The 23773-nt window shown below is 25.3% G+C and overlaps 1 protein-coding gene and 1 long non-coding RNA gene across 2 annotated transcripts; one reads left to right on the top strand and one right to left on the bottom strand.

The window, feature by feature from the left end:
• Positions 1-3262: 3262 nt before the first annotated feature.
• LOC136082993 (calcium/calmodulin-dependent protein kinase type IV-like) lies at positions 3263-3937 on the bottom strand. The gene has a single exon (XM_065802405.1). The coding sequence runs from the start codon at positions 3935-3937 to the stop codon at positions 3263-3265; it is 675 nt and encodes a 224-aa protein (XP_065658477.1).
• A 2866-nt stretch (positions 3938-6803) lies between these two features.
• Positions 6804-9243, top strand: LOC136084161 (uncharacterized). The gene is made up of 2 exons (XR_010640369.1): positions 6804-6915; positions 9148-9243. It is a non-coding gene; the product is annotated as an uncharacterized LOC136084161 (long non-coding RNA).
• Positions 9244-23773: the final 14530 nt, after the last annotated feature.

Here is a 23773-nt window from a genome sequence, read left to right on the forward strand (position 1 = left end):
GATTAAGATTTTAAAAATGCTAAAAATTGCTTCTATTAATATTTATATTTATACTTACTAAAAAATTTCTAATTAAATAAGTAATACTAACTAAAAACAAAGTTTGAAATAGCTATAAAACTATATTTTAGAAATTTAAAATTTTTTTTGAACACTCGTAAAAAAAAGTAAAATAAAATTTTTCAAATTATAAAAAACAAATGAGTTGTTTTTCATCTAAAGCTCTTGTGAACCCTTTATATGTATGCATGTTTTAAATTAAAAACTTTAAGGATCATACAGAACGATGTTTTTGGTGCGGAAGTAAAAAATATTTTTAATTTATATCATAATGTTGAAAACTTTTTATTTTAATAAAGCTTTCTTTAAAATATTCCTGAGTAAAACTGGTTTAATATAAATTTTTATTTGGTAGTCATTTGTAAATGAGTTTTCAAATCTGAAAATATTTTTCTGCAAAATACTTGGGTAAGTCGCATTAAGTTAATTTAAATGTATTTACTACTTTTTGTCAAATTTTAATCAGGTTGAGACATATATTTTCGGTTATATACGATATTAAAAATTTACATTGGCAGCCAAAATATATCATGATGAAAATTTCATGTTAATTTATTGTTTAAAATATAGTTAAAACTTTTCAAATTTCTTATTCGATTAAATCTTATTTAAGCGAACAAGAAATTTGAATTTTATAGTTTTAAAAAATAAAAAGTTGTAAAAGATAAAAAAAAAAATCAAAAATAAAAAGTACTTTTAGTTTTCAGAATGATGCACATTCTGAAAACTAAAAGTAGATATTTACAAAAAATATATTTGCAAACAAAAGCAAGATTTAGAATTTCTATATATAACTTAAATTCAATTTTTGTAAACTATATATAACTTTTATAAATTCAATTTTTGTAAACTATATATAACTTAAATTCAATTTTTGTAAACTAACTTTTTCTTTTTTCTTCTTTAAACTTCTGGTACAATATCTTTTCCTTCATAAAATAAAAAAGTTAACTGTTATAAAATTTATATTAACTTGACTACAAAGTATGCTTTAAGAAAATAACGCTATTTCATAAATCAAATGTAAATCAAACTATTTATATTAAATGTATTTTATCTGAAAATTATAAATATTATATTATAGAATTTTATAGAATAAAGTTCTATTTAAATAGTACAGAATAAACTAATACAAAAAAAATTAACTTACATCTGAGTGCCAGTCAAGGTTATTTTCTCCGTAACAATAGGTTATTTCTTCAAATTTTTCTATTTTTCTTATTGAGAAGAGGCAAAGAAATGGGACATTCTTTATGGTTAACTTTTCCATTTTACAGTTAGGAAAGTATTTAGAATCATTAACTAGCCTACCAAAAGAACCATCATCTTTGGTTGCATCAATACTAAATATTTTAAGATTAAAAAAAAATTTAATAAATTCGAGTTTGATTAGTTTTATTTTAGATGACTATAAAAATCTCCATATATTTGGGCCAATGTTGATATTTAAAGTAAATAAATATCTTTTAGTTAAGTCAACAAACTAAAACCAAAATATTATACGTAAGTTGTATTTGTTACTAAACAAATTTTACCAATATGCTTCATTGTTGTGCTTGAAACTAAATACATACGACCCAAAGCCTTCATTTTCATAAATTTCTTCAAGCTCTTTCATTTCATTCTTTTTTTTTAAGACTCCTTGGTAAACAGCAACAAATTCACCCTTGCCTATTTCTGTTGTTGTAAATACTCCAAACCCTAATTTTTTTGTAAAAATGCGTATTTTTAGAAATAGTTTTAAAATAAATTTATATCGATGATAATTATTAGTAGTTTAATTAGAAAAATATGTATAATACTCCAAAGAATTATATTGTTATTTCATAAATCAAATATATAGCTTTCTTCGCAAGCTTACCTTTGTAATCATTTATAAATTTTTTTTCAAGATTTTCAGGGTCAGATTTACTTTGGTAAAACTTTTCTGCTATTTCATTTTGAAAGCAGCGAGTCTTTTTCTGTGTTAACTTTAACAAACAAAAACACAACTTATTAAAAAATAAATATATTTTAATCTATATTATTAATTATATCTAGTTATTACTTCTTTGTTTTACAAAATCGCGTACTAATTTTATTTTGCTGTTTTTTAAAAGAGTAATCAAGTAACTTAAAGATATATAAGCATTTACTTTCTTTGATGAATCCAAATTTTCAGACTAATTTCAAATAAAACTTAAATAGAATTTAAAAATACCCAACACATATGAGTTAACTTTCTTTAAATAAAGAAAAATTGTTCCATACTATTTTGTTATTCATTTTAACCTTGTTATTGAAAAAAATTGTTTTGTTAATTATATATATATATTTTTTTATTATATGCAAATTTTCCAGTAGGCACGGGTTCTAAAAAATACGTTTATTGAGCGTTCAAAAAACGTCTGAAACGCTCAACAGACTTTTAAAACATGTTTAAAAGAAATCTTTTTTACGTCCCATGCTTACTGGGTATTGCTTCTAGTTAATAATAAAAGATAAGAAAGTAGTCAAAGTTTTAATATTGCAAACGTTTAAAGTTCTATAGTTTATGCTAATGTCATTTTATTTTGAAATAAAACTCCCTTTTTTTTTGAATCAAGTTGGGCTATGAATTCCAGTTAAAAAAAATGAAATCTTTTTTTAATTCCAGTTAAAAAGGAATACTTTTCTTTATTACAGTTTTGTTCCAAGAATGAAGTCTTATTTTTAAATAATAATCAAATTTTTTTAAACATTATTTTCGTGAATTCAAGTTTAAATATTTCCAAAAATATTGCTCGTGAAAAAATATGATGGTTAAAATAGCTGTTTTACTAATATTACTTTTTTTTCATACCTGCCTACGTTCGTTGAGTGGATAGTTTTTTGCTTCTTGTTTTGGTTTTATTGCTTGTTTGCTTCTTCTATCTTTATTTAGGGTTTTTAAAATCTGAAAAAAAAAAGTTATTTTAATTTCATCTTTAAATGTTAAATCTATTGAAATTTTGATATTACTTGATACTCGAATTACCTTATCAATATCTTTTCTGACTTCTGGATTTTTGTCCCAGGCATTGCAAATCATTTTAAAAACCCAAGTTTCATCATTAAATGTGTAAAACTGGTTTAAGTCATTTATATTAGGTCGTTTATCTTGACTCAGAGCTTCTATTAGGAGAGAATCATTGAGTATAGGTATTATTTTTACCCAAGGGCTTTCATATCCAGAAAGAACTTCTTAAGCTGACATTGACCAGGAATAAATGTCTGACTTAAAAGATGGAGATTTAACTTCTTGTTTGCAGATTTCAGGTGCTGTATAAGCTAAAGTCATTCCTAATAAAAAAGGTTTATTTGTCAGGGTGGCATGAATAGTTTCTTGTATTAAGGATAGGTCATCAAAATCAGTTAATTTGACGCATAGTTTGTTTAAAGTTCCAGTGACCAAAAGATTAGATAGTTTAAAGTCTCTGTGTACAATTCCAAAATGATGTAAAGTTTTTAAACCTAAGGTAGCTTGTTTGATAATGTCTAATCTCTCGTTTAATACATAATGATCATTTTCATTAAAAATTTTTATCATTTGGGATACATTGTTTACACATTCATCTCCAACATTTACTCTGCAGAAGTCAAATATTAAAGCTGATGGTCGCAATGAGTATCCTCTAAACACTACGAGGTGAGGGCAAACTAGTTTGCGTAGTTTATCTGCAACCTGTAGTGTTTTCTTCTTAGATAAAGAATGTTTAAAGATTTTTACAGCCACCGGATCACCTTTTAGCTCATATTTAAAAATAGATGCAGATGTCCCTTCACCTATTTTTGTACAAAAAATCAGTGGAATATCTATTGAAAAATCTTTTACTTTATTTTCTAGTTCTGACAATGATTTTAAAGAGAATGTAGCCATTACCTATAATTGAAATAATACTAATAAAATCTTTATCTCTTTAATTATTTCCCTAATCTCATACTAACTTCCTTATTACGACATATATTTGGCAACTTTTATAATTATTTATTTCTTAAAATATAATAGAGTTAATTGACATATGAACTTTATTAGATGTTTAAACTCTGAATAAAACAACAAGTTCGCTTCAATACTCTAGTTTGAAAGCCAACATTTTTTTATATTTATTTATACTTATTTTTATATTTTAAAATAACTATAAGTTTAAACAATCAAGATATTTTTGTAAAATATCTGATCTGCAAGATAATTAATAAAACCAAACGAATCTTTTTACATTCGCTTTCTAAAAAAGCTATTTATCCCAAAATTTGCCTAAAATATTTATTGACAAAGTTAAAATCAAAAAAGATTTTGTTACTAAATTTTTAGGAGTGGTTCTCGATGAGAACTTTACATGAAAACCACATATTGACTATATTTGCTCAAAAATATCTAAAAGTAATGGAGTCTTATATAAATCCAGATTATATTTAAACAAAAAGAACCCTAACCCAACTTTATTACTCATTTTTTCACACTCACATAAATTATGCTAATTTAGCACCAAAAAAAATATTTTACAATGCCTTTATTGCCGTCAGAAGCAGTGGGGAAACTAACATATCGTAAAACCCGCAATGCGAGGGAGCCCTAAGCTGTAGGAGATCCAAAATTTTATATATTATTCATTATCCATTTTAAATTTTTGAGCACGCCCATGGAACTGTTAAATTTTTAATCTATTAAATTCAGAATGAATTTATTCATTGTATTGCTACACGTTTAAAGACAATGCTAACCAACTGTATTAACAATGCCTCTTTTTATACATTGATACCACGCTAGACAAAAGAAGACTAACTAAATCAAGTACTTAGATATATTGAAATAACAAAAAATGAAAAAGATGAACCAACAATAATTGAAATTAGGGAAGTTTTTTTGAGTTTTGCGAAAGTGCACAACTACACAGCTCTTGGATTATATAAAGCAGGGATGTGGAGTCCCAAAAGGACTCCGGCTTTATATATCTACTTTTTCCAAGTCTGTAGTGTCTAGAGGCTCTAAACATGTTTGTTGACTTATGATCTGCTATAAGAAAAAAATTCATGAGATTTAATGGTTTAAAACTTGTTGTTTTTAAGCCCGGAGTCGATGCTGCCATTATACCTAAGGACTCCAGGTTCACAAAATGATTGTTCCTCTAACCTGAAAGTCTTAATTTTTTTTCTATTAGTAGTTCATAAACTTTTTTATATTTTTATAGCTACTGGATACCAAAAATAAAAATGAAGTAATCTTTTTGTGACTTTCATATCCGGAGTCCTTTTTGGGACTCCGCATCCCTGATTTAATGGTTCTTTATTATAAAGAAACATTAAATCTGCTTGAAAAGAATATCAAGACATTAAACAAATGTAGAGGACAAGATAATAAAAAATTATTTACGCAGTTCTACAGACAAAGAACATTTGCATAACCTATCTATATTAGAAATCGAAGCAAAAACAGCCAACACCATGGAAATCAAATACGTGATTACAGATTTTGCCAATTTAAAATCAAGGAGCATTGATTTGCAATTTTAAATAAACTGCAATTTATTTGTTTAATTTCAGTTGTGTAACAGTTTTTTCAATAAATAAATTTAGATAAAAATTATTACTTTTTTTTGTGGTGGGGGTGTAAATAGTATTTTGCGAGGGGGTCCAAAATTTGAAATTCCGCCACTGGTCAGAAGCATGCTATCCGCTTTATTAATTTTACGGTTTGTTTTACTCATTCCAAATTGTTATTTATGGAAATAAACTTATTTAATATTTACGAGCACAATGTTTATAACGTGTTATGCTTTACTTACATGTGGAAAAACAATTTAACTTTACCTATCTTTAAAATTTTATTTCTCTAAACCCAGTATACTTAGAAACAAAAATTTTGTATATGAACCAATTTGTAGAACAAAGTTTAACTATTTTTGCACTACATTTCGAGCACCATATAACTATTTTTGATATATCCAATACTTTTTTCCCGATCTTTAAAAACAAACTTAAAAGTTTTATTCTATTTATTGATGACGTATTTAAATTCTTTTTATAATAACCGCGTGTGCGTCTTTTTTACTTTTCTTATGATGTGGAAAACATTTTAAATTTGATCGAAAAAAACATGTTTTTTTAGATATTTATAGTTTAAGCACTTTGTAAAAGTTCTAGCTTTTTGATATATTATCACGTCTAAATTAAGGACGTTTTTTAATTTTATTTAAAACAATTCGATTGAGCAAAATCCTAAAGAAGTTCAAAATGTTACTCCTAAATTCTGTATAAATAAAAAAAAGCTCGAAGAAATTTTAATTTAAAATCCAATAAGAAGAAGAGTTGCATTAAATCTAGTTGTATAAAGCAAAGATAAGTTTTTATTTATTTCATTTCATTTAAAACATAAATTACAGATTGTCAAATATAAGGTTTTTACAATTTTTATCAAGTTTTTACAAATTTTTCAGTTATTTAATTCGACGTAAGAATCGTCTATAAACTACGTCATGCACTAATGGAGTGGGGAGGGGCGAAAGTTTTCAAAAAAATCAAAAGTTTTTTCTCCCAGAGATTTAAGTTAAATAAAAATTCAAAATAGCGTTTAATTTAATATAAATTGCCTTGTAAAAGAGCTTAAGTTCTCTTCATTTTTTCAAACAAATTTAGCATTGCGTAATTTATGAACGGTTTCTTAACTGAAGTTCAACATTTACCGTTTCTTTACGTCATTTTTATGTCATTCAGTAAAATAGATTTTTTCTAAACAGTGCGCAATATATAGCCTTATGTTAAATTTACGACAAGGAGCGAGTAGTATCAGTAGACGTATCTGACTTAATCTTTTGAATCGTTCGCATTCTGATTGTTTTAGTTTTGCTTATAGCAAAGGTTCGTATCTGTTATTATATTTTTGAACTATAAAGTTAATCAGTTACTTAATTAACTATTTTAATATTTGTTTTTAATCGCTAAGTTGTCGAGAAGTTAATTGCAATACTTATTTGCCGTTATTACTTTTTGCAGTTTGTTTTTTTATATAGTTGTAAAAGTTATTATATATTATGATTATAACTTAATAGGATTAAATATTAAGATTATTAAAGGGTTAACAACTTAAAATCAAGTGATTATATATTGTTATAGTTACATTGTTATATTTATATTGTTATAGTAAACATACGTTGGCTTTTCTTTAAAATTTATAACATCAATTAAAACAAATTAGATGTAACAGGTCAATTAGATTTTAGTAAGCAATGCCTTTATACCTTTTTAAATTGATTATAACTTTTTTAAACCATAGTTTTTCGGATTATATATTTATACATAAGTAAATTTCATACTTAAATTTCAAGCATAATATTTTAGTAAGAAATAAATAATATAAATACCGATTCAGGTATTTATATTATTTATTTCAGATTCAGATAAATACCGATTCATCATTATTATTCAGTTAAATTATTGTAAATTTTAGTAATTTAGTAATAGTTAAGCATTAAAGTAATATTTTTTATTCTTGGTTATTTAATTTAAAGTGTTTTTATTATCATTTTAGAGGATCAATTTAAGCGGAATGTCTGCCTTATTAGAGAATTTATTAAAGAATTAGAGAATGTTAACAAAAAAATTTAGATATTCAGAAAATCATTGTAAATTGCTCTAACAAAGTAACTTGTACATATTGTCTATTCTATTAGGATTGAAAACCATTGTTGTAATTTTATTTGTTTGACTTTTTTTTTTAATCCTTCTGATACACCATCTTTGCCAGATTATTTTAAAATCAAGGAAGAGTAAAGGAAATTGAATTAAATTTAAAAAAAATTAGGGAATATGGCACTCCATTGAACTTACATAACTTAATTAAGTTGTAAGTCATACACATATTGTTTTATGAACTTCTCTTGACTTACATTTGACTACATAAGTTGTAATTGAAAAGCATTTTTCTAAAGGAATTGAAGTATGATTTTTTCTAAAGTTGAGTTTTGATAACTTAAATTTAAATCAGGTGATCAGGGAAGCACACCTTAAAATATTGTCTAACATCCCCTAATTAAAGTTTTAGTAACTTTAATTAGGCAGATCTTGTAAATGATAAAAAAAATCATTTTTAGGTATCAGCAAACACTCTGAGATTTTGTCAATATTTTTGCTGTTAAGCATTTAAAAAGATTTGACTTTTTAGTACTGTAAATAAAGTTACTAGTGCTTCAGTATTTTTGTTACAAAATTTTTAAGACTTCTTAGAACTAATGGCAGATCTGTATTTCAAGCTCTTAATAGTAAGTCTGTAAAGAGGTCTTTAACAAAACAAATAATAAAACCCTGCCCCTTAGAGTTAGGCTCAGGGTTTAGTCTGGGTATGGCTTTCAATTTAAAAAAAATTTCTTTGTTGGGTTCAGGGTTGTGAAGTTGTAAATAAAAGTTTTTTTTTGGTTTTAAATTTTTTTTTTTTTTAATGTTTATAATGAAACAACTTTTTACTCAAATGGTATTATAAAAAGTTATCAAAACTTGCCATAACAATATTGATATATATTTGTCTCATATATAAGTATAAGCTGTATAGAAAAACTATAAACAGCTGTAAGAATAATCTATTCATATTTCTGCACTGGTTTTTTAACGAGTGTCTTTTTTGTTTTATTGTGTTTACCTAAATTTTGCGTTTGCCTTATATTATCACATTTATGTCGCAAAAAAGTGTCGTTATTAAGCAAAATTACTTTTAAGTTACTTGATTTTTAAAGTTGGGGTTTAAAGTTACTTAATTATTATTAAGCAAAAGAACTTTTTTGTGTTATTTATAAACTTTATAAATATTCAATTTTTTATGCAGTACATACAATTTATTTTGTAACTTATAATAAATAAGAAAAAGAAAAGTCATTAAATAAAATGTACCTAATGCATATTGATATTAGTAATGTTAGAAAGTATTAGTAATAATAAATAGATGTTTATATAAATTAAAGATATGTAACAATGTAAGGAGTGCTTTGTAATTATTGCTCCTAAAATAATAAGATTATTATAAGGCTTAGAAAAGTAATAGCTAATATGTTATGTTTAATTAAAAGAATTTAAATTTGAAAATGTTTTTTATTTATTTAGGTTTGGCTGTTTTTGGGCGCACTTTGTCATGGTGTCTGCTATTAATTCTAACGCTATTACCTACATATAAAAGCACAAATAAACAAAATTACATTAGCTTCTTTTGTATTATATATTTCACACTTTATTTGTTATTCATCAATTACTAATCATTTGAAACAGATAGCCACTACAGTTAATTATGTTATTAATGTTCTCCCAGACTTATATGCAAAATTAATAACATTTTATCACAAAGATTTTTATTATTATTGTTAATATTTATTAGAAATGAAATTGAGTTCAAACTAATTTTTTTTTGTAAAATTAAACTGAATTAAATTAAAGTTGCCTTGTTAAACTCAGGGACCTCTGACATTTTATACAAACGCTTTTTCGCTAAAGCTGCATGCTGTTTAGCCAAAATTATTTTTTGCTTGACTAATTGATAAATAAACTTGTAAGATTATTTGATAAATTAACTTGTAAAATTCGCTTGTAAGAGCGTTTGTAATAAATTTCCGTCTAAAATCCAAGGTCAAAAATTATATCAAACTGCTTTTCACCGTGTAACTCGAGCTGTATAAAATAGCCGCATGAGTTATAATTTTATTGAAGGTAAAATTGTAAATAGTTTATAATTTTAATAGTTAAAATTGTAATAGTTTATAATTTTATCAAAGATTAAATTATAAACTAGGATTTACGTAGTTGAGTCGTTCTCTAAAGCGTATTGAAAAAAAATCATAAGATTGTGGAGTCATAAATAATTTCTAAAGATATTAAAATAATATGTATAATCAAATGTATACTGCAAACAATTTTTACCTCGCGATGAAGAGTGATTCTTTTCTTTAAATGAATGAACTTTTAATTCTTGACTTTGAATGAAGTATTCGCACAAGCAACTATTTATCTAGAACGGCGCAAAATCTTCGAAGTTCGAATTTTTCTTATAATATTATCTAGAAGTTTCCTTGTCGTATTTATAATGTCATCTTCGCCACATTCTTCTTCAAAGGAATATCTAGAAGTTTCCTTTTAAAATTCATGACGTCATCGCTCTTTATTCTTAAAAGTAATATCTAGAAGTTTTAAATTTATGATGTCAGTAAAACGAGTGCTTACTTAAGTCTTATTATTTCAGCTCACAACTAATTTGTTTTATCTGTGGATAATAGATCTTTTAAAAAATCTATACGCTTCTCGGAAATTCTTTCTAGAAACTATATTTACAATTTATCTAATCTCTTGCCTGCAATAAAATTCTGTTCTACTGCTAAAATGAAATCGAAGTAAACATGCAGACTCTTTATAACGACTTTTATTGTTAAAATAAATTTTTTTTGAAAAAAAGATTTTCAAGAGTTCCTTTTTAAATAATGATGTCATTTAAGCGGTCCATCTCCTTTTTTTTTTGAATTTTATGTAATGTTCATAATTTAAACATTTTGAGCTTTAATATTTAGTTATATGATTATTTATCGATCTTGTTGTGGAACATTGTTATGTGGAAGACTAAGATAAACTATATTCAACAGATACACTTTATAACATTCAACAGATAAACTATATTCAATCAAAAATTGCCAGAACTGTAATGTATCGAGTCCGCCAATATATGTGAATATTTCAAGTCTCAAATTGATATGTTTTGGGCTGATTCACTGTTTTATTAACTATGCTAATATATCATGGGCAAGTACACATAAAACGAAATTTGAAAAAATTTATAAGCTACAAAAACACGCTTGCCGAATCATATACTCTAAACATAAACGTGAACATGCAAACCTCTTATTAAAGATATGAAAATGATGGATATATTTGAAATAAATATCTTCCAACATCAAATTTTTATGTATAGATACTACAACAATTTTTTACCATTAAATTTAGATAATAAGTTCGAAATAAAGCTAAATGAATAGTATTATCTAAGATTAAATAGAAACATTAACTATAAATTGCCTCGGAAATGTAACAAACTCTCAGAATATTGTATATCTTATCGAGGACCTAAATTGGAATGAATGTGAAAAGGATTTTAAGTTTACGGTGAAGTCCTTAAGTTCATTTAAGTTTCAAGCATGAAAAAAATTTTTTTTAATGTAATGTTCTGAATAATAAAAAAATTATTTTTATATAAACTAATTAATTTTTTGTTTTTTTGACTATTATAATAGTCACATTTTAACGTAAAACCAAAAATTTTTGTTATCGGCGGATTTTATACTCACTCTTTGATTTTTTAACAAACGACTACACCAATTTTTTAATTTTTATAAACTACATTTTAATGTTTTCAAATCAAAATGTGTTCTAAATTCTTTTCTGATGCAGATTTTTAACTAAAATTTAGTTGATAATTTTTTGAAAACTAGACTTTTAAAAGCAAATTAAAGACAGACAAACTGAGTTCTTAATTTTTCAAAAATTAAATTTTTTTTAAAACTAATACAGCTCAAAATTTGATGCAGGTTTCTAATTTGCATTAATAATAAGTTTCTTAAAAAGTTTTTGCATAATATTTTCATTTTGAAACAGTTTAAAAAAAATGTTCATAGCAACGGGTGTAGCAATATCGAGTATGTACATTTTGTGTTGTTTTTCAGAATTACTGTTTCAAGATTAGGATTTATATACTAATTGCCACCTAATATTGTGTTTCTTTTATATGCAGACATACGATTTTTTTGTAATTTATTAAATCTTTATTATAGAGCAACGTAAATAAAAATGTGAAAAATCATATTTGAGTGTTTATTGAAACCGCATTATTTATATTGGTATGAAGCCTGTAGTTTAAATTTATTAAAAACTTAAAATGGCACCAGATCATTTTACTTTAGCTGGTTTTAATTATAAACAAGAAATTAGTAAATAATACAAAATAGATAAAAAGATATCACTATTTAAGACATAAAAGTTTTAGGGTTTTTTCGATTTCAACATTTATCAAAAGGCGGTAATTTAAATTTACACATTTGGAACAGTTTTGCAAAGTTACATTACTTCTTTGCTCATTCAAAAACTACAACTTCAAACACCTTTATCGTCTTTTCTTATTCCTAAAGAAAAATCAATTTAAAAAAATTATGAGAACAACTTTGTTCCAACTTATTGGCATGATTTTTACCTAATAGTTAAAATATACTCTTATTTTTTTATTTATGATGACTACAACTATTAATAATAGTTGTATTATCATTAACTTCTTGATTGTTAATTTTTCATTAATATCATCAAAGTAGGATTATAATAAAAAATAAACAAGCAAAAAGCTGTTTTCATTTGTTACCATAGCTACCATTTTACATATCTTCTTTATTGTTAATGTCAGTTATAACATTTACTATTTATTTTTTTATTTTGGTTATATGTGTTATTTCTGTTATATGTGTTATTTTAGTATTTAAGGGTAGTTGTCCCTTTAAAAATAACTTTACGGTAGATTATTTCTTTTTTTCGCATTTTTTTGTTAATAAGTTATCTTATATATATATATCTTTACTCGTAATTATTTATACTATTATATTTTAGCTTTTAAGTTTTGATGAAAAATTAAAAAAATGTTTTAAAATGTAATGAAGAACAAACGAACAAACAAGCAACAAAAAATAAAATATTATACTAAATATAAAAAATATTATACAATATATAATCATAAGAAATGTAATACCAACATAGATAAACTAAAACATTATGTCGAATGTAATTACTTATTCAGTATAAGTTTCTTAGCAACTTCAAATTAGTAGTCATACTTTAAATCTCTTTTTCATGAAATCATTAGGAGAGCAGTTTAAGAGTTTTCTGACAAATTATGTAGAATCAATTCAAACGTAGAAATTACAAACTAATATCATCTAAATTAAAAACTAACAAGTATAAGGTATAATCAGTGGCCTGGCAACGGTGGAGTGATTGGGCGGCTCTATTTTAAAGGCAGCACATTTTTTTTAAATATTTTAAAACATATTTGTTTCGCATCCCGACCCGAAAACCACAACTCAGTATTTGACATTTTGTTTTAAAAAGCATCAAACTAGTTAATATAAAGCGAAATATAAATCTTCAATTTATTTTTTAAACTGCAACTACTTTGCAAATTGCATTTGTCTTTTTATCTAACCGAAATTAAACACAAAGTAAAAATTTGTATAAGTAAAAAAAGAGAATAGAACATACCGTAAAATTGGGACTATGGCCCAAGTTGAATATTTTGTTTCAATAATATACTTAGTACCCTAAGGTATTTTGGTTATTTAGTCTTATTTATAACTTATAATTCTTCATGATATTCTTATAAACAGCACTTTGTTACGACCACCTGAAATTCGTATTATTCTAGTCGTGCAAACTTTTACTCCCCTATTAATACCTAGTAAAGGTATTTCAAAAGTATTCAAAAAATTAATTTTTAATTATGAGTCTTTATTCTATCATGTTTTGGAAGCTTCAAGGCTTATACTATTTTTGTAACTGGAGCTCAAAAAAAATAGGATGCCTTTGGCCTACTACCTGGGCTAACTTTTCCCAGGCCTAAAATACCAAATGTAGTATTAAAAAAATGTTATATAATAATTTTAGTGATTATTTGTAAAGATTAGGATAGTTTATGTTTTGTCATAATAAAAATTCATATTTCGTATTAGAAGCTCAATACTAAATCCGTATAATTGTAAAAATTATATCAATTCTTAGTTTGAATATGCCAAGAATTTAATAAAAAAAATCAGGTAAGCAGAAAGTCTGTAACCTGTACTTTATAACAGGTACACCATAACGCATTAAAAATTAAAAAACTGTTTATTAAATCAAAAACAACTACTTCAAAATACAAAATATCCATATTAGTATCAAAGATAAGGTTAAACACGCATATCTCAAAAAGCATGGTGGATAGCCATTTATATCTACAAAAAAAAATGTTTTTCTTTTGATATAAATAATTCCACTGCTTTTCGGTGGAATCATACGACTTTAGACGTATAGCATAATACTATTTAGACAAAATGAACTTGTTGAATTTGTAAAAACTTACATAAAAATTAAAAAAAAAATTTATAATTTTATGTAAGTTTCGTCACAAAATCATTCTTAAAACCTTTTAGTTAACTTTTGAATTTACTAAAGTTTTGAAAATGTACAAAATTTTGAATTTTTTTTTTTTACCTTAGCATTGCTATTTTTATAGATTCAATGCATCGTTTAGTTCCTTTTTACTGGGTTAAGGCAAAGTCACATTAACACGCGAGGTGAGTTTTGCCCACCATTTAAACCCTCTAAAAAAATACTTAAAGTGGTTAATTTTCAGTTATGATACAGATAGTTTTAATTATCATATCTATGCACTTCTAACGGTGCTCGGTGTTTGAGGAAATAACTTTTGTGGTTTTTATGCACTCGACGTTAATGTGTAAAATCAGCCAAAGCCACCCTAGTTTACGTTGACTTATTAATTTACAAGAGTCTGAAAGTTAAATATCAAAAATTATATAAACTTCATCAGATGCTGTGAATTCTGTTACATTTATTTGGAATTATGGAGCAGTTTCACTTATTTTTTTTTCCTTAATCCATGCAAGGAAGTTTTGACTTCCGTCGCTGTCAAGCGCATAATCGAAACATGATATAGTGCAAATAGTGTTGTGAAAAAAAAAATTACTCAAAAATCCAATAGCTAAGGAGCATTTAATAAAAACAAAACAAATGTACTAGGTCAAATGTTGAGGTACGTTGGTTGTTTTGTAATTATTTTAGTTTTTGGGTTTTCTCGGGTTGTTGAAGTCAGGACGACTCCCACAACCCGAGAAAACGCAATCAGAAAACAAATGTACTAGGTCAAATGCTGAGGTACCTTTGTTGCATTGCAATCATTTTAGTTTTTGCATTTTCTTGGGTTGTGAGAGTCAGAATCGGTCCTTCGGGAAATAAATGATACACACACCTAACTCAAATAAAAGAATTGATGCGATATCAAGCTAGATGCTCTAAAATTATTTTCAACAGAGAATAGGTATCAATTGGTTAATAAAGCAGTCTTTTATACAAAAGATTCGTATTACTTGTTACAAATAAAATCTTCAAAAAAATCGACTTATAAAACACACACGTCAAAACTTATCTAAAATTTATCGATTATTCATTCACTGTTACACTACCTATTATAATATTAGTAAGGTAAGCACATGCCCTAAAGAATATACATAATATAAAAGCAAGCGTGTGGTATAGTATACAATTTTGATAATAAATACGCCACACCTTTATTCATGCAAGTTGAAGTGTTTGATGCTCATTTATTAAACCACTTTCAAAACTTAGGATTAATGCAAAAAAATAGCACGCTCCTAAAATATTTTGAAAAGCAATTTTTTGTAATTGATCACAAATATTCAACTAAATACAATTTTAAAATTAAGATGATTTTATATTAAAAATATGACTTTTCTATCTTATTCAAAAAACCGCACCTATGGAATTAAATTCCAAAGAGAAAAATAAAACGTATGACATCAATACATAAAACCATTACTAATGATGAAGTAATTAAAAACTTTCTGTAATGCAACTATGTTACCGTTGTACGGAACAATTCTAGTACAATCTAGAATAAATTTTAACTTGAAATTAATTGATTTACGCTCTCATTTAAGTTAATAGTATTAATTCAAATAAAAATAATTGATTTCATTTTTATACCATAATTAACAAAAATAATTAGTACTAATAAGACTAATAGCTTCATTATATACGTTTTACGATCACATTTACAAGATGATCATTTTGATAGTTAAAGTAAATATGAAATCGTAAATATAAGATCGTAATGTAAATGTGAAAATAAATTAATTATATGCTCATATTTTATATTTATATTTTATTTTATTTATATAATTTTTCTGAACTTCTTGTTTTTATTAGTTTTTTTTACTTTATTTCAGGTAATCGCGTTTTAATAGCGAATCACTAATTTTTCAAAACACCGGTCATTTGCAACGCTATGCGTTTTGGAATATTCATCTTTTTAACTATATTGAATAAATACAATTCTGAATGAAAAATATAAAATTTTCATTATAACGGTTTCTTTTCTACATAAAAATGATTGTTATATACTTAGACACCCTTATTCCGTGGAGTAGCTTCAAAACTTTGGCGATTCAGTAGAATTGTAACTGTAAATGTAACTAAGGGCTATCAAATATATTTCGTTAATAAAAATAAAACAGTTTTTTTACTTCTTCATTTCAGTTTCATAAATACTTACAAATAAATAAACCTAAAGAATTTAATCAACAGATATATAAGAAATTAAAATTCTCTGTCGTTTTTAGTTTATTGAAATTAAGATTTTTTTTTATGTAATACTAGTAATTTGTAACACAGTCAAAATGTCTGAAATAAATGATTTTAAATGAAATATATGATTATGAATTTTTCGGAAATGAGGCAATTCTGATTTGATGAAAACTTATATCCAGATAATATTATTTCAATGGCATTACTACGGATTGTTCATATTACTAACCAAACAAATAAAAAAAATTGTTTTATAAAAATGCGAAAAACAATAATTGTGATCAACTGAGAATTCTTCATATATATATCAGAAACTTAAACTTAGTAATTTAGAAAATCTTCTTAATTATTTAGAAGAAACTAATATTTTTTTAATATCATTTGTTTAACTAAATAACTGAAAAAGATTTAAATATTCGTATTTAAATCTTACTTACTTTGATTTAATTTCTCAAGAGAGATTCTCAAGAGATCAATAAACGCGGGAGTTCTAATTTATGCAAAAAAAAGTATTGCGCGTAATATTAAGAATGATTCAAGTATTTCTGACGTCGACAAATAAATTTCAATTCTTGAATTTCTAAACAATCAATGGCCAAAAATATTTTTTTTTTCATATTTGTTGGTTGTTGTACAGCTTTATATAACCAATAATAAAAATAATAATATAAACCTACAATGATAGAAAATATAACAAATATAAACAAGGTAGCTGAAAGATGATCGCGAGGGTCTTGTCGTCAGAACCTTAAATAATCATTTAACAAGGAAAATAAAAAAAAAAAATAAACTTTTACAAAATTGCAAGATAAATAGTCTATGTATCTGAAACAAGATCAAGAGGATCTTCTCATCAGAATTTTATACAGGAGTATTATAAATATAAATTTATAAATTTATATATTTATAAATTTATAAATTTATAAATTTATAAATTTATAAATTTATAAATTTATAACTTATAAACTTATAAATTAAACTTATAATTTTTAACTTATAAATTAAAAAGTATAAGAACAATAAATAAAAAAAGTAGGAATAAACTTCTATAAACGTAAACAGATATATAAACAATAAAAAAGTAGACCAAAATATATTTTTAATTTTTATAACTAATAATAACTCAATCTATTATCTAATGAAAGAATGAGGTTCTTCAGTTTATTTTTAAAAAGGCAAAAAGTAATAGGTACTTCAAAATTAAAATTTGGCAAAATAGTTTTATTCCAAAAGTGCTCGATAGGTAATACGAAATTGATTAAAGTTTGTTTGACAAAAAGGTTCATTTAAAAAGTTAATATTTCTCAAAATGTATTTACTGATTTAAAAGTAAAAAGAAATTTGAAAACGGCTAGGGATAAGTTATTTATCCATATATATACAAAGCATAAAATATTAAATACATTTAACTCATATATAATTAGAATTCTCATTTCAATAAAATAATGCTTTGATTCGAAGCCAGGAATATGAGGATGTATTTTGAACAAAACCTTTTTGAAAAGGCATCCTTGAAAAGAAAAAGAATTTTATTGTAGGGGACTTTAATATGAATTGCCTCCGCTGTTCTACGGATTGTAAAGTTTAAAAAATTTTGTAAGTGAATTTTTGAAATGGAAGCCATCCCTTTGACAAATTGCCCTACCAAAATCAGCTACTCTAATTAATAACATCCTAACAACTAATATTTTTTAACATTGACTTAAAGAAAGGTACCTTAAAAACATACTTATCTGACCATTTCTCCCCCTTTTTTTACCCTAAACTTTTATTTTAAAAGTATGACTAAAACAAACATAAAAATAACATAAATGGTTTAAATGAACAATTTAACATTAAATGCAAGCAAAACAAAATGAATTCTTTTACAACTGCTCTCCAAAAAACTTCTTTTTCTTTTTTCATTTTGCCGTTTGTTAAAAATTACAAAAAAGAAATTACAATAATAGAAAACCCTGGCGAGAGCAAGAAGAAGACAGACTTGTCTTATCATCGAGCCTTGTTACAAATATTATCCTTCAAGCATGTTTTAGTTTGCAATAAATTTTTTTGAGTTTGGTGTGTTAACCTTTTTACAAACTCATAAATACTGTATTATTTTTTCTACAATATGCGTGAACTGGTTTATTTGCGTCGAAAAAATTGGCATAAGTGCGCTAAAAGAAATTCTTTCGGTGCACTTATGCCAATTAGCACTTATGCCAGTATGCACCTATGCCTGTTTTTAAAACTGCTCTGCGCTTATGAAAGTTCACACTTATGCCAATGTTTGCAAATTTTATTGGAGCACTTAGGCTATTTTCGCACTAATGCGGATTCGCACTTATTAGAGTTTTCGCAACTGTTTCGCACTTATGTTAGAACTCTTGCTGTGCGCTTGCGCGCTCGACAGTGAAAATAAATAATTAAATTCAAAAAGTCTCGAAATTGTTCAGCAAACTGTCTTGGGTAGATAAGATAGAGTCTTATAATACACTTTTATAACTCAGTTTTCAACCTATAGTTCAGCGTATGAAAGAATTTAAAATAGTAAAAAAATTTTTTTTTTTCAAACTCTTGCGACTAAGTTTAAGTTAGCATATCAAATATATACGTATAACATACATATACTTCCATTCTACTTTTATCATATTTTCTAAACAGTTTACAGTCAGTTTTTACACTTTGCCCCATCTGTGATCTTTAGCATTTTCCCCCAATTTTATTAATGCTTTTTTCTATTTTTATTAAACAAATACTCTTGAATAAGACAGGAAAAATAAAATAGTTTTAAAAATAAAATAATTTTTAAAAAAACCCAATGCAAAACCCATTGTTATCTAAATTAAACTTAAATAATTCTTTTAAATTTTGCAATGCAGTGTTATTTTATTCAAAAAATATCTGTTCTTATAATGCTGATTCATTTTATTTAATTTAACATTTGTTAGTATTTTAAAAAATCTGTGGATCAGGGAAAAATTTAAAAAGTAGATTATGTTTGTTATGTTATATTTTGAGATTTTATCTTAAAATGTAATATAACATCCGAAAATGTTAAATTACTTGAAATAAAACTCAACAACAAACTTTTTTTCGAAGAGCATATGAACACTTTATGCAAATATGCCAGCAGAAAAGTAAACGCACTTTCAAGAATCACATCATATATGTCTTTCGACCAATGTAAACTTATACTTTCTGCATTTATAACTTCAAATTCTTCATACTCCCCATTTATACGGATGTTTCACAGTAAGATACTAAATAAGCGCATAAATCGAATCCATAAGAGAGCTTTAAGAATTATCTACAGAGAATTTGAGTAATTCTCTGTTACTTATCTTAAAAGAAAAATGTTTTTACATAATTTGATTTTTTCATTTCTATTTTTAAATAAATTAAAAAAATTTCAAACAAATGTCTAAAACAAAAAGAGCAATTATAATTTGATTAAAAAACAAAAGAAAAAAGCAAAAAACGAAGTCTTATTTTATTTTGTTCTTTATAACTTGTGCGATTCACTATTGTGAGTTTTTAAACAAGCAGGACGAAATAGTATTTAGTTAAATAATTTAAACAATTTAGCATTTCTTTAAAAAGTAAAAATAAAATGAAACGCACACGCAAATCGTATTGCAGAAATCAGTGGCGAAGCGAGGATCATTAAGACTTGCGACCAAAATAGAAAAAAGGCATTTTTATATAGTAAAATATATTTTTTTGATTAAAAAATAAGCCATTTTAAAAAAAAAACGAGTTTTTTTTTTGCTCTTTCTTTTTATGACGCTCCATAAATTGTTCGCGGCCTGGGTAGAAGTTCTTTTGACCCCCATCTCAATACGCAACTGTTATCAATTACTTACTTTAATTGTTTTTTTATAGTCAATTTTTTTTTTTGTGTGTGTGTGCGTTTTTTGTGTTTTTTTAATACAATTTATTAATTTGATGTTGTTTGATACATACTTTGCCAATTATTGGTGATTTCTAGATATAAATCAATAAATCAATCAATTGATATATTCTAAATTACATGATTTTACAATTCAAGGATGTTTACAAATAGTATAATTACTAATGATGCGTAAACACCTAATAATAATGAAAAATAACATAATAATAAAATAATAACAACTCTAAAAATCATAACTATAATAATAAAAATGGTATTAATAACAATAAAAATAATGGTATTAATAAAAATAATGGTATTATTAAAAATAATGGTATTAATAAAAATAATGATATTAATAAAAATAAAGGTATTAATAATAATAACCTTAAATATAACATTGATAATTATAATGGTATATTTAAATATATATATATACTTATACATGCACACATACATACATACATACATACATACATACATACATACATACATACATACATACATACATACATACATACATACATACATACATACATACATACATACATACATACATACATACATACATACATTTTTTTATATATACATACATACATACATACATACATTTATATAAATACATACATACATACATACATACATACATACATACATACATTTTTTACATACATACATACATACATACATACATACATACATACATACATACATACATACATACATACATACATACATACATACATACATACATACATACATACATGCATACATACATAGGGGAGAGTGGGGAGTAGTGGGACGGGGGAAAAGTGGGACAACCTGAAATTTCTAATTAGGAGTTGTGTCTAAATACTGTTATTTAATGTCAACAATTAAATTTCTTCCCCTCTATTTAGCAGAAATTGCTTTGTTTACCTGCGTGTGCTAGAAGCCCTAATTTTGAAATGTACCTTTAAAAAGTGTTTATATCGGGGTAAAGTGGGGCAGAAAAAAGGAATATTTATGCTGCTTCTTCCCGTCGTTATTTAATTATTTCGATTGGTGAAAGCTCTTGAACATTTTTATGTCGATTAGATGATTTTATGATATTATCAGTTTCTATTTAATATTTGCGTCAAAGTGTTGTTTTAAATTTATTTGTTCCACTTATACTCACACTTGTCCCACTTTACCCCAATGGCACGGTTTCTCTAAAAGCAAAAGTTTATATACTTAGTTATAATTGGCTGGAAACCTAAGGGGATTGAATCGGTGCCTTAAAGAAAGGTTTGTTCTTAAAAACCTGTTTGGTTCAGTTTATACATCGAATAAAAAAGATATTGCAAATACCCTAAAAAAAATTCACGTGTCCCACTTCTTTCCAATCTCATCAGTTTTAAAAGAATGAGGAAGATTGTTCCATGTATTGGTGCATGATGTTTAATTGATTCGCTGCCAAATTTTAGTGTCCTAGTATGTTCTACAAAGATCTTGTCGCATGAAGTAGATCTTAGGAAGTGAGAATGTTTGTTACATATTTGAAGGAAAAAGTTTTGAAGAAATTCGGATGTTTATCATGAGGATAATACTATACAAATAAATAATTTACAAAAAGTAATATTGTCGTTCAGCCTAAGAACTTTTGATAATTTATATAGCAGAGAAACATTGTCAAATAGGAAATTTTAAAAGTGAATAATTTTAAGGGCTTTGTTTCAAAGAAAGAAGAAAATCAGGATATACTGTGTCGAATGTTTTTTGCAGGTTATTTCTTAAAGTTTCTGTAAAATCAATTAGTGCATTTGTAGTTGAATGGTTACGTCTAAATCCGTAATGTAATTATGAAAGCAATTAAAGGTATCAAAAAAGTTTTCAGTCTTTTGTGTTGTATAGTTTTTTCAAATATTTTTCCAAAGTTGGATAACAAAGAAATAGTTCTGTATTTTGATGGTTCAAGCTTCGACCCATTTTTGTGAATTGAAATAATGTTAGCAATCTTAAAAATGTCACGAAAAATTCATTTTTTAAATGAGTTATTAACCATTGTTGAGATTGGTTCAGATATAATTTTTGAAGATAGTTTAAGAAATGAAGTCGGAGTCTATTAGGGCCAATGCTTTTCCTATTATTCATTGCGGAAATAATTGTTTCAATTTCTACTTTAGTTACAGGTGAAAGGAAAAATGAGTTAAAGTTTGGGATTTTAAAAAAATCGTTAAATTTATTATTTGAAGGTTCAATTTTTTCGGAAATATTCACTGATTTTATATTTAAAAACAATCATTAAATGAATTAGCAAGAGTTTTATTATCGATAATTAGGTTGTTATTGATCATAAGTTTAATAGACTGATTTTGTGTGAAACTATAGTTAATATTAATTATTTCTCTTATTCCTTTCCATGTATTTTTCATACTGTGTAAATTGTTTTTAATTGTAAATGCTTTTTTTTATTTCTATGTATGCTTTAAATAAATTAAATGTACTTTTATTTATTATAGGTGACGAATGAGAAATTTTGTGTACAGTTTATCTTTTATTTTAATTGACTTCAAAAAAGCATCATTGTTGAACCTATTGATAACACCTTCTGTATATCTGTTGTATATTTGGAGTGAAAACTTGGAATTTGTACAAATTGTGCTAAATAATCTGAGATGGAAATTATTAGGTTACCTAATATAATGTTGTTAGATTGAAAACTAATGAAAATGTTATCTTATAAAAGTTTTTGAATTTAGTTGGCATTGAAATGTAAGGAAAAAAAGTATTTGAGCACATATTATTAATGAAAAATGATATTTCAATCGAGTTTTCATAATTAAGAAGATTAATGTTGAAGTCACCCATAAGCATAATATTTTTATTTTCATTTGTAAGTTTTTCCAATAAATTAAAAGGAAAATTTTTATTAAGATACCATTTGCAGTAACGTTTGTTTTTAAATTTTCTCACTACAATCTCTCTGTTTAAGATTCAATAACACCTCTACGAATTGGTACTTTCCTTTATTTATTTTGAAAAAGCCTTAAAATTCGCAATTGTTTATAGTAAAAAAAATTTAATTTTAGTACTAGATAAAACGTCAATGATACCTTTGCATTGTTCGTTCTTTTTGTTCAAATTCAAATACTTAAAAGCACAAGACTCGAGTTACAAAATAGTTGTTTTAATAACATTTCTTGTTGAACTAAATTTTCAATAGGGTTTTAGTAAAACTTTAAACAACGTTTTTGGAATACTTTTACACAAAAAAAAAAAGTTATATGTTTGTAGCTTTTTTAAGGCTGTTAAAAGCAGTTTTCTAAAACATGTTTAAAACTTCACTTTAAGTAGATTTTAGTTGAAAAAATCTACCTAAAGTGAAAATATATATTAAATGTTTGAAAGTTTGCTTAAAACATGTTTAAAAATAAACTAGTAGTTGATTTATTTAAAAAACGTTTGAAAGTTCGCCTAAAGTGGATTTATTTAAAATATGTTTGA

This window comes from Hydra vulgaris, chromosome 08 (assembly GCF_038396675.1).
Source record: "Hydra vulgaris chromosome 08, alternate assembly HydraT2T_AEP".
Lineage (NCBI taxonomy): Eukaryota > Metazoa > Cnidaria > Hydrozoa > Anthoathecata > Hydridae > Hydra > Hydra vulgaris.

Bases quoted from the DNA above. Each gene is read 5' to 3' on its own strand.
- LOC136082993 (XM_065802405.1), bottom strand. From the start codon at position 3,937: ATGGCTACATTCTCTTTAAAATCATTGTCAGAACTAGAAAATAAAGTA.